The 11,379-nt window shown below is 43.4% G+C and overlaps 1 protein-coding gene across 1 annotated transcript; it reads right to left on the minus strand.

Moving 5' to 3' along the window:
• Window positions 1–2,891: 2,891 nt before the first annotated feature.
• Window positions 2,892–6,231, minus strand: DSTN (destrin, actin depolymerizing factor). Its single transcript, XM_026089856.1, has 3 exons — window positions 5,906–6,231; window positions 5,585–5,661; window positions 2,892–4,297 (listed from the first exon to the last, which is right to left on the minus strand). Exons 1-3 carry the CDS (start codon window positions 6,163–6,165, stop codon window positions 4,188–4,190), a joined length of 447 nt encoding a protein of 148 aa, XP_025945641.1. The 5' UTR covers window positions 6,166–6,231; the 3' UTR covers window positions 2,892–4,187.
• Between the last annotated feature and the right edge of the window lie 5,148 nt (window positions 6,232–11,379).

Raw genomic sequence — 11,379 nt, forward strand, 5'->3', positions numbered from 1 at the left:
GGAGTTGGCATCCTTAACATGTAGGATATGACACCCTTCCGGGACATCTCCTAGTTTCCTAGTTGGCTTTGGGGCGGGGGGGGGGGTGTGCTGGTGCTGGTGCTGGTCTCGTTAAGCGAAGATGATGATGAAAACAAGTCTCATGAGGGAAAGATGTTACAACCCCATGAAGTCTTGCAGCCAGGTGCTTTTTAAAGAGCCAACAATTGCCCAGCTGTGGCGATTTCACATGGGAACCATGGCTCCTTCTGCTGATTTCAGCCATGGCCAGCGCTATCTTTTCAGCCTGGGTAGATGGGCTTATTAGCCACAGTTTAGATGCTCAAGTTCACCTTTGTTTGAGCAGCTAAATATTGCTATTACCTGTCCAACACACACCCCTCCCCTCATCTGCTGCTTGCATTCAGGGCTGAATTATCAGGCTCCATCTCCCCATCCCTTTCCTCTCCCCAGTTTCCCAGTAATGGACCGAAAAAAAACCCACCAAAAAAAGGCTTTTGGAGAACCGTTGCCCACATCAGTACTTGAAGAGGTCTCCACCAGCTTTGCTCCTGCTGCAGCCAAGCTACACTACTTGTGCATGGCTGTGGTCCAGCTCCAAGCTGCAGCCATCACCCCAAACTGGCACCTGAATGCCTTCATCTCACCTGGGGATGGGAAGGCTCCCTTCTTCGTTCCTCCACCTTGCAGTTGGGCCAGGTCACATGCCAGCTGGATTTGCTTGGTGCCGCTAGGGGAAGCTCTTGGTGCAGGGAGAGCTCCTTTGTCACACTGGCACCCGGTGCCTGTCACGGGGACTCATTTCCGCAGCGCTGCCTGGTGTGGCTTGTTCTGTGCCAAGGAAGTGCAGCTATCACTGTCTAACAAAGGTAGCCTGGCTCAGTAGACGTTGCACAGAGCTGCTGTCTTTGCTTCCCCACTCCACTTCCCTGAAGGCAGGTGGTCAGGATCTTGAAAATTTTGCTTAGCTAAAAATTAGATGTCTAAGGGCCATTTTTTTGGATGCGGTGCTGGAACCCAAAGAAATTGCTGTGCAGCATCATGCAATCAGGTTATCTACTGGCCTTACTATGCATCTCAGTTCCAGGGCATTTCTTTTGATGGTGGGACTCCACTCCTTTGGAAGAAGCAGCCCTGAATCACTTCACTTTTTTCTTGTTCATGCAGTCCTGTTAGAAAGTAATTTCTCTCCCCAGCAACTGGCCCTGCCATAGGAAATGTCCCTTGTGCCATGGCTCATTGCTTGTCTTGCCTTTTCAAAAGGTCAGGATGATTTGGGAAAAACTTTTAACAGAGGATTTGAAACAGTCACAGGAGGAAACACCCTTCTGTCCTTTTCATCCTTGCCAACTTCAGAAGGGCAAAGGACCCGGGGAGATGGTAACGTTTGGCCCACTGACTCCCTGAGGTGGACAAATCAGAAGCATCATGATTCACATCTGCAGGTTAACAGCCACTGCCACCACTGGCATCCAGGACTACCCTTTCAAAGAGACCTCAAGGCTTCCTGTGAGGATCCTAAAAGCAGCCAAAGCCACTTAGATCAGCTGTAGCTGGGAGAGATTATACCCAACCAAGGCCCAAAGGGTCTGCATGTGCCTCTTACTGAGACCTCCCATTCCTCAAAGTACTAGGATTAGGGCACTTTGCACCTCAGTCTTTAATCTTAGGGGTTTTCAAGTTGTCCTGCCTTCCAGATCTGACTTCCTTCTCCCTTTGTGGGGTCTCCTGCTCAGTTTTCTGACCAAGAAATGAAATCCTAGGCAGAAGTCCACCATGACTTCACTTGGGCTGGGTTTCTCTGCAGAGATGCCTGCAGTCTGGAGGCTCTACCTATCAGTTGAATCCTGGCTGGGAGTTCCCTTTGTTTGTTAGGCAGCACCACTCCCACTGTGTCACCAGGTCCGGTTTTCTTATCTGAACCTGGACTTTAGACAGATACCAGTACCGCAGACACTTAAGCAAGGAGGAGCTTTTTATGGGGATGATTATCCACTTGGGCAAATTCAGAGCCAACTGAAACATATGCTAAAGGCACCTGTAGAAACTGATTCCTGTTCTCAAACTCAAAAAGCTTCATTCTGGTGGCTCTCTTAGTGTTAGAAAACCTTGTGCTTTCCACCCTGTGACCTGTGAGGGTGCCAAGTTAGAGCCAGCAGTCAATGCTTGCCATCAGTTAAAAGTTTCAACTATGAGTACAGCCAGAGAAGACCCATGCTGAGTTAGGGGATGGACCATTACTTCCCTGCTCCCACAGATGAAACACTGTAGTGCACTGCTCTGCTTCAGCAAGCTGAGGATGCAGCCTTCAGAGGACATGCATGGACAGTACATCTACCTCTGCACATCAAGCAAAAGCTTGCAGTCCAAGGACAGACTGTATTTGCACGAGTTTTGTTGCGCTGGCTTCAGAAAGCTCCCGCCGGTCTTGTAGGGAAAGCAGCACAAGATAAAACTGATGCATGCTGGATTTTTCCTAGTCAGACTGTAAATACAGGATGCATTCCGGGAAGCTCCCCTCCCCATGGAAATCTGGGTCTGAAGCCAAAAAGGAAGAGACCAGGTGCTGTCAGGGAGATAGAGCCTGCAGCAGGCTGGCATTCACCTGGCTGTTAACGGGGTGCAAGGCCAAAGAGGGTATACACTACGCAGACAAATGAACACGCTTTCTGCCCCACGCTCTCCACCTCCATCAGCTTCTCTTTCCAGGCTGTGTTTCCCCAATCCTTTCCCACTCCAAAGTAGGAGAGGTCAGCAGCTGCAAAAGGCATGCCAGCTTCCTGAGTGCTTGGCTCAAGCAGGGCACTGGTTTGTTCTGCCCTGCAGAGTTGGCCCCACAGTCCCCTGCAGGAGGGTTAATCCGGAAGTTGGAGAGGAATCAGTCACTGACCCAGGGGAGGGAAACCCCATTTATTTAGGCTATTAGAATTTGGCACGCACAGAACATATCACAGTAACGCACTGGAGGCTAAGGTTTTTTTTTTTTTTTTTCTACAGACATACAGGAAAACTCTATGCAACTCCCATGTACAGATTACACAAAAGAAACAGCTTTAATCAACCATTGGTGAACCATGGAAGCTTTTAAGATCTCTGTAGCTGGCACAGGAATGTTCTCTGCCCCCCATACAAAAGGCATTTCAGATCAAACTTTCTAGTAGGTGATATTTCCATGCATTTCTACAGAATTAAAGAAGCTAACAGACAAAAAGCCCAGATCAAGCCATATTAATCAGACTGGTTGGTTCTACTAAGTTAAATCAACAGTAATTATGGACAAATGGACCAAGTGACCAAAGACTGGGGCTGAGAACACCACTTACAAGAGTTTCAAGTGTTTTCTTCTCATTGTACTATACATAACTGGAGAGTTCTGAAATAAGAGTCTGCATTTGTAAAAGCCTCAGAAACATCCAATCCTCTAGTAAGTGATTATTAGTGAAACTAAGGTAGTTCTAAATTAAACTATGTGGACAGAAAAGCAATTTTTATAGAATCATTCAGGCTGGAAGGGACCTCAAGACACTTCATAGTAAGAAAATTGCACCTGTAGAACAAGTGAATTTTTAGATATTACTACAGCACAATGAGGTTTACGAGAGAGTGGATTAGGACTATTTCTCCAGAAAAGCATGCCTATTTATCTTTATTTTAACTTCATGATTAACCTGTATTAGTACTGCTCTGCAACCACAAGCGCTAAGTATTTAACCCAGTTTTGGTGCCAACAGGTTGCTTTAACATAACTTTAACTACAGGTTTTAAAATTTATTTTAAACAGTTACAGGGGAAGATTTCTGAGTTTGGCCAGTAGCCTCAATAAAATTGTCTGAGTTTTGTTTGTTACAATTTAGAACAAAAAGGATAGGAACCAGATTGCTCTCACCCACCCTTTCATCCCATATCATATTGCAACACTGGACCAAAATTTTTGGAGACCTTTAGTGTTAATCCACCAGGGACAGTATTGGGCTAGACAACCAATGTAAATATTAATACACCAAGATAAATCCTTAGACTTGATTTATTTAGGGTCATTTGTACATACGAGCTACATCTCCAAAATCTACTTTATTCTACAAGACAGCTTCCCTACAGTTAGTGAAACCCTTGCCTAGAATGGTTGCTTTACATAACTGATATATTAAAACATGGAATGCTTGTAGAGTTGTGGCACTGTATGACATCTACACAGGACTTCCTTCAAAAGCTACAACTAGGGAGCCTCCTAGCTTCTCGGCAATACAAGCTCGGTTGAGGTCCTCTGGCCCATTTGCTTGGCATTCATGCTTTATGCCTAAAAAAAGAGGCAAAACACTCAATAATGCAGTTATTTCAATACGCTAGTAATCAATCAAAAAAACCACACTTGGTAGTAATATTAGAACAGGCAGTCTGGTCATTTAAGCAAGCAAGTTCTGCCTTATCTCATAAGGCCTAAAGAATATGGATATTCTTTTTCTTTGATATGTCACAGGAGATGTCTGACTGCACACCAAATGCACAAAATATCAATGTAGAATTATCAAGAATAAAGTTTCCACTAGATCAACACTCAGATTTTGAGCCTTTTTATTCCAGGCTACCTTGTGAGTGAACCTTTCTCATTTCTAGTCCTACCCTGGATATGGCAGCTGAGGGAGCTAAACACAAGCAATAAGATGGCTGACTCGGTTCCTGTCTCCGGAAAGATGAGTGAAAGGATGAAAGGGGGAACTCAGTGTGTAGAGACTAGAAAGACTTTGCTGGTATAAGGAATTAACAGTTCTGAAGCGGGAGGACCCAACCCAACCTTGCCTTATGTGGAGAAAAGCAGAAAAAGCACAGGATGTTTTTCCCACCTTCCACATGTGTGGCACACAACAGTATCCCTGGCTAGTTCCAATCCATTGGCGAGCTGTCTTGTGAAAGCTGTCTGGTGCTGCTGCCCACTGCTCTTGTCTTTCTGCCACTTCAAAACTTTGCACTAGTGCAAGCCCAAAGAAACTGAAGGGGTCAATACTATCTGGCTATGAGGCATCATAATGATTTATTTAGAATGAAATTTCTTAATGCTGCAGCTCCTTGATTAACAAGGAGCTTTGCTTCTACATTGGGACGTGCAATCTATATTGCAGTGAATAATCCGAACTGCATCTATAAATCAAGTCAACTTTTAAATACTACAGCACAGTGAGTTTACGAGATTCTGTATTTCAACAGTTGAAGGGCTGAAAGTCCTCTGTCACAGAAGCAGCTTTTAACAAAATCCAGTTCAGTGTTAAGAATGTAATAGTTTCTAAGCTGTATGGTGCAGACATGCTGCTCTGTACTGTACAGCTGTGGTTTCACACGTTGCAAAGCCTGCTCTTGTCCTAAAACAAAGGTCTGAGCACAGTACTCCTGCCTGTAAAATTCAGGCAAATCCTACAGTGGGGAGCTTATTTTAGCCCTATCACAGGGCATTTCAGCTGTGCAGTTCTCATCTGTTAGTGGCTTTTTTCTTTTTTTTTAAATAAAAAGCCAATCAGCCAACAGTTAAGCTTTACTATGCAAGCATTCTAAGGCACATGGCACAGCTAGAAGCATTAGCTGTATTACATACCTTGAAACTTCTTTTTGATTGCATCCTTGGAGCTTGCGTAGATCATCTTACTTTTGAGAGGTGCCTGTTCTGGTGCCCTAGTGGGGTACACCAAAGAGAGAGCAATTAATGACATGTATTATCTAGCATGGACAGAAGCAGTATCCTACTATGAGCAAGTGAAATGTCTCCTGGCTGCAGCTCAGAATACAGGCATCAGGCTGTCATGATCACTGACTGTTTCTGCCATCTTGCAGGTCTGGGCAATACAAACGCTCATAGACCTCACCTACAACCCTTGGACTTCATGCTAGAAACGAGTAAGTTGGTAATATGGCTTACCACAAGAAAAACATCAGCTCTTCTTTTTTGGATTCCTTGGTCTCAAAGCTTGCATCATACAAGGCATAACGGCAATCCTTCTCAGGAAGCATCTGCACAAAGTGCTTGAAAGGGTCGGTAACTGTCACACCGACATCTCCCACTAGAATCTCTTTGCCTTCTTCCACAATAATGCACTTTTTGTCTGGACTGAGGCAGAAGATGACAGCCTTCTTCCTCTTCTTAATTTCCTCAGGCGTGGAGCACTTCCGCACTTTCATATCATAGAAGATACGGCATACCTCATCAGCAACTTGTACTCCAGATGCCTGCAGAGACAAAATAGCAAAGACCCTTAGGGCTACCACTGCAAACTTTCACAACTGCATTACTGTACTGCCTGCCTTAAATCTGAGGCTAGAAGACAAGTGATATTGGCAATAGTTACCAATGGTTTGAGTGTCAAATCAGAAAAGGCTGCAAGCCCTCCTATTCCGGGCTAAGTTAAGAATCTGGAGTCCTGAAGCTGGCCACAGCCAGCTGCCAAACCAAAATGATTCTGAAGAAGGCACAGTCCTACTTATACTGGAACACTATTTTGGAGTAGTTTTACATGCGTACCCCCACTGCCCTGAAGATCCAGTTGTGGCAGATCCTTTGGCATTGCAACGGCTTAATTTTGCTAGATATTTAAGTCTACAAGGATCACTTCTGTACAAAGTTTCCTATTCATTGCTAGCGTGCTTGCAATCAGATTTTGGAATATTATGTAAAGCATGGCCAAATTCCATGCTTGTTGCATTTATTTGATTCAGAGATCAAAAGTGATGTAGTGGGGTATTGGGATGCACAGTTTTTAGCTGTGAACAAGCCAGCCTTTAGAAGTTGCTCTTTTTTAGAAGTTGCTTTTTTTTTTTCCTTTGGAAGTCTGAGGGGAAATTACTTAGTGGCACACTCCTGTGTTAGCTGTAATAGGAGGTGCAGATGCAGCATTACAGATCTCATCTTAAAAGCAACTGCACAGATTAAAGAGGACAAGACCTAGCAAGAATGACAAGAGGTTGAACTGTATTTTCAGTCTGCTGCTTTTTTGAGAAGGTTGAAAGAAAATAGAGGTGGCAGGGTAGAGGCACTTGTACCTGAGTTTTATTCTCAGAGTGCAGCAAAGCTTGAGAGCTTAAAGGCAGCAGAGGGGAATGCTGCAAATATGGGAGCCACACTGACAAGTAGAGAATGCTAGAAGAACAACATGCCTAGACAGTAGAAAGCAAACTGAAACCTGTCCAACAGTCATCTTTATCTGTTCAAAATGCTGCATGCAGCATAAACAGTGAGACTTCTTTCTAATACTGTTTCTTCCCCCTACTGCTTTTGGGTCTTCCAGATTCAAATGACATTATCTTCAGATATGGCAATTTATATCTCAGAAGCCACCCTCCTCCCTCTGTGTAAATGGTCACACATCACTGTTATAAACACAGTCAGCATGACTAAAGAGTCAGGTAAAGCCAGTGTGAGAGATACCAACTGAAAAAGAGACTAAACGTCATTTAGCTTTCCTCTAAGCCCAGCCCCAAAACGTCTGCTCTACAGATTCATTTGCCTGGAACATTATGCCTTGTTTGGAGTGGAAATGTTTTAAAGAAACAGCAGTTTAGCTGCAGAACCAGGGAAGTCAGTGGGGAAGGTGAACTGCTTAGTGCTAACTTTCAGGTGCCTGTCCTTGAGATACAGTTATTGACTTGGACAACTACTTAATGTATTTTTTAAAGCCTCTACCAATGCCTGCCATGCACTATTATGATACAGGACCTCAGATGAGCCCAGATTCTTCTTTTTCTACAAACAGCTCTCCTTCTGTAGCTTCCAATAGCTGGTGTAGTTTTGCTAACCCAGTGAAGGCAGGTCCAGGACTGTTCCAAGCACATAGCTGGCATATGCAGACACAGACGGCAGAATCCATTATCATGGAGTCTGCCCTGATTTTGCACAACCAGCACTTGGGAGATTTAGATGTCCATCTCATACAGTAGTGAATCTGAGACAGAAGCTTTTTTCCAGTGTGGAGAGTAGCACTCTTCAAAGGTTTACTCAAATACAAAAGGGCCTCCCTCGAGGTTTACAATGCATGGCTTGTCTATTAAGGATAATCTACCTAGAATTCCTCTGCATTTACTTTGGGGTAGAAGCATACACACAGAACAGGGAGTAAGTTGCTGTGCCTCAGCTGCCTGGCAGGCAGCCATCCTTCTGCATATCTTCAATAAGGCAAGGAAAGTCAATGGAGAAAGCTTATTCCAGGACAAATTCGAGTGCAAACACCAAGCAAAGTAACTCATTCCCATGTTCACCTCTTCCATACAGAGGGACTGTACTTTGTCACAATGTGATTGAGGGCTAAAGAATAAAGGTTTCTTCCCTCCAGTCGGTGTAGGTTAAGACCTTCCTCTTTAGGAAGGCTCTAAATATATAAGGTTGCCCTAATAAAGCAAAGAGTGGAGTGACTAAAGCTATTGCATCATTCACTAAGGACAAATCCACAAGTTAATGCAGGACAACTCTTTTTCCCTGAGGTTTGTCTTCTAGCTAATGACATCTCAGTAGCTGACAAAAGATATCATCATTACCTGCATACATCTATCCATATCTATCTATCTATATGCCAGTATATAGATTTGCAAGAAGCTTAAGATTTCAAATAGAAAATGATTAGAAAGACTGAACTATCTGGGGAATGAGGAGTCTAGTAATCCTATGGAAGCAGTTAATGCCATCTAGCTCTGCCTTTATCAATTCTTGATCTTTGCTCCAAGATCACAACAACCAACTCCTCTGCACCAGTTCCTGTTATCAATAGTTTACTTCTCTTACTTAGACAAGGTTAATTCTTAGCAGAGAGTCAGAAGGAAGCAGCAGCAATGGAGCTGCAAGTTGACGCAAACTGTGTGGCCAAAAGCATATGCTTGTGTTATTGCAGAGCCAGAAACACATCTCCAAGTTGGGAGACAACTTGTTTCCTTATAAAGAAATTGAACACTGCTGGCAAGTTGATTCAAATTCCAAAAATGTTGAGAGCACTCAGTCTGGAAACTAAAATTCACTGTTAATCTGCAGCAGATAACTGGGACTGACCAGAAGCAGAAGGAACAACACTCAAAACACAGTTTTTATTTTTCAAAGCAAGAGGCTGTTATTAGCCTATGCTACTCCTTTTCACAGCTGCTGTACAGCCCCTAGATTTATTACACAGGCTGATACCAGCAGCTATGGGACAATGCACATTTGTTTTCTGAGAAAACCCTATAGCTGTGTCACAATATGGGTTGAAATGAACCTAGAAATGAAATATGTCTGAAATCTACTGCTCTAGATTTTTTAACACTTTTAACTTGCACTCACAATGTAACTAATTGCTTTCAAAAAGAGGATACACTTCTGTAACTTCAGGGCTCCCTCTCCAAGCCTCCAAGTAGGTTTGCACCAGCCAGGATGGCTTTGTAAACATTCTTAAAAAAGGAAAAAACCCAAACCCTAGGCAGGTTTTGTTGTAATTTGGTTGCAATCATTCTGTGTAGGGCAGCAACAGGATGACTGTTAAGGGCACTGGAATAAGGAGAAATGCTATACTTAAAAGTACATGTTTTCAGTCCACATTTGAACCATGTCTCTGCTCATTTGTCCAGAAGAATAGCTAGTGAGACAACTCCACCCTGCCAGTAATGACAGAATAAATGTTTATTTGTTAGTCTGCATTTTTTCTTTGGCCCAATACTGTTCTGCTCAGAAGATTCAAGACAGCACATTCACTATTATCTTGCGCATTTTGGCTTGAATACTGCATGGCTAAGGCAGAGCTAGCTTGGTTTTGTTCCATGTTTAGTATTAAAGCAGTTATCCAAATCTGGTCTATATATATGGGTGGCTGTTCATTGAGCAGTATATGTTGCATGTACTCAAAGGATACAAGACCAAAAGTTGATTACATTTTGATGCAGGGGACAGACTGACCCTGCAACACAGATAACACCAACTTAAATTGTTCTGAGGATACAGCTGCAAAAAACCAGCTACAGTCAGGTAGCCAACCTGTTTCTGTAGCTCTTCAGGGTCTTAACCAAAGTGCCTGTTAAACTAACTGAAACAAGGAAGCAGCAAGGAGGCAAGTCACCTAATTAGAAGATGGAAAAATGAAGAGGCAGTAGATCATATTCAGGGAGACCTGTAGGTCTGCTTTAAGGGAGTTCTGCAACAAAAATTAATTCTTCCCCACAAGTTCCTGCAACTACTGCAAAGGCAGCATATCTTGTGGGCAGTATGGAGTTGTAATTTTTTTTGGATCCCTTGTACCAGCGTCTGCTTTGTATTTTCATACAGACTGCTGTAGGCACATGAGGTAATGGTTGCATTAAATGCCTTGTCAGCACGCGCTGCAGTAACATAGCACTTCTTACTCCTTTCACAAAGCCATGATGTTCCTGCCTTAAGGGCAAAGCAATGCAGAAGCCTTGCGAGAGCAGAATGCCATCCCTAATCCCACAATGCAAAGAGAGCGCTTTCTGGCTAGCAGTCTTCCAACTGCAGTAGCTGTCTCCATTAACGGCTTCCAATATCTCGCCCTCGTCACCAGCTACTCTAAAACTGAAACTTAATCTAAATGGGATCTTTGAGTGATAATAAAGGAAGGGGAAGATTGCAGAATAACCCAAACTCCCCCCCCCCAAAGTTCCCTACATACAGAAAGCAAGTTCAAAACCAAGAAGCATGACAGATGCCTGATAGACTGGATTTGTAGCAAGCCTGCATTCCAATGAAACTCTGACACGGTGAAATTGGCCTTGCGTTTTGTTGGGAAGCACTGTGAACTCAGTATTTTCCTTGAGCATTTAAGCTATTTTAGCAAAACAAAACAAAAAACCACACAACCCCCCCCCCCAAACCCCAAACCCTCTTTGTTCTGTCTGTAAGACAGCCAAGAAGGTTTCAAATGAATGACTTAGTTTGTCTCAAGACAAGTTTGAAGGACTGAGTTTGTCTTTAAATATTGACAATTTTACTGTGTAGGTTCTCTTTCTTGTGATCAGAGCCTAAAAGCCCTCCACAGTGATATCTGTTATCTACAGAAACGTTTTCAAGAACCAGTTTTTGACTTGTTTTGTTTAGGAACCATACGTGCACACATTTCTACAGCCTCTCAAGAGTTAACTTTCACTTCTTGGAAAAACTTCATTTTTTTCAGAATTTGACACCGAGAATATATTCCTCAAGTATTCCTGGTTTGTTTGCTAGTCAAATTACTAGCATATACTTGGTTCTCGGTTTTGTGAGCAAATGCCATGTTCCCCCTAGGCCTGGTGTACCCTCCTCTCCATCTATTTTCAAAACGCTGCCGCCACCCCCCGCCTGTGCTGCCAGAACTGTTTGTGTAACCACGTGGCATTTCCATCTGGCTCAGTGATGTGTCATCGGACATCTCTGTGACAAGCATTTTTTCAGTT

This window comes from Apteryx rowi, unplaced genomic scaffold (assembly GCF_003343035.1).
Source record: "Apteryx rowi isolate R43461 unplaced genomic scaffold, aptRow1 scaffold_832, whole genome shotgun sequence".
Taxonomy (NCBI): domain Eukaryota; kingdom Metazoa; phylum Chordata; class Aves; order Apterygiformes; family Apterygidae; genus Apteryx; species Apteryx rowi.

Excerpts from the sequence above, each read along its gene's own strand:
- DSTN (XM_026089856.1), bottom strand. The coding sequence starts at position 6,165 with ATGAAAGTGCGGAAGTGCTCCACGCCTGAGGAAATTAAGAAGAGGAAG. Across the intron at positions 5,662-5,905 it reads GAGCTGATGTTTTTCTTGTG|GGCACCAGAACAGGCACCTC; the intron begins GTAAGCCATATT and ends GTACCCCACTAG. Across the intron at positions 4,298-5,584 it reads AATCAAAAAGAAGTTTCAAG|GCATAAAGCATGAATGCCAA; the intron begins GTATGTAATACA and ends CTCTTTTTTTAG.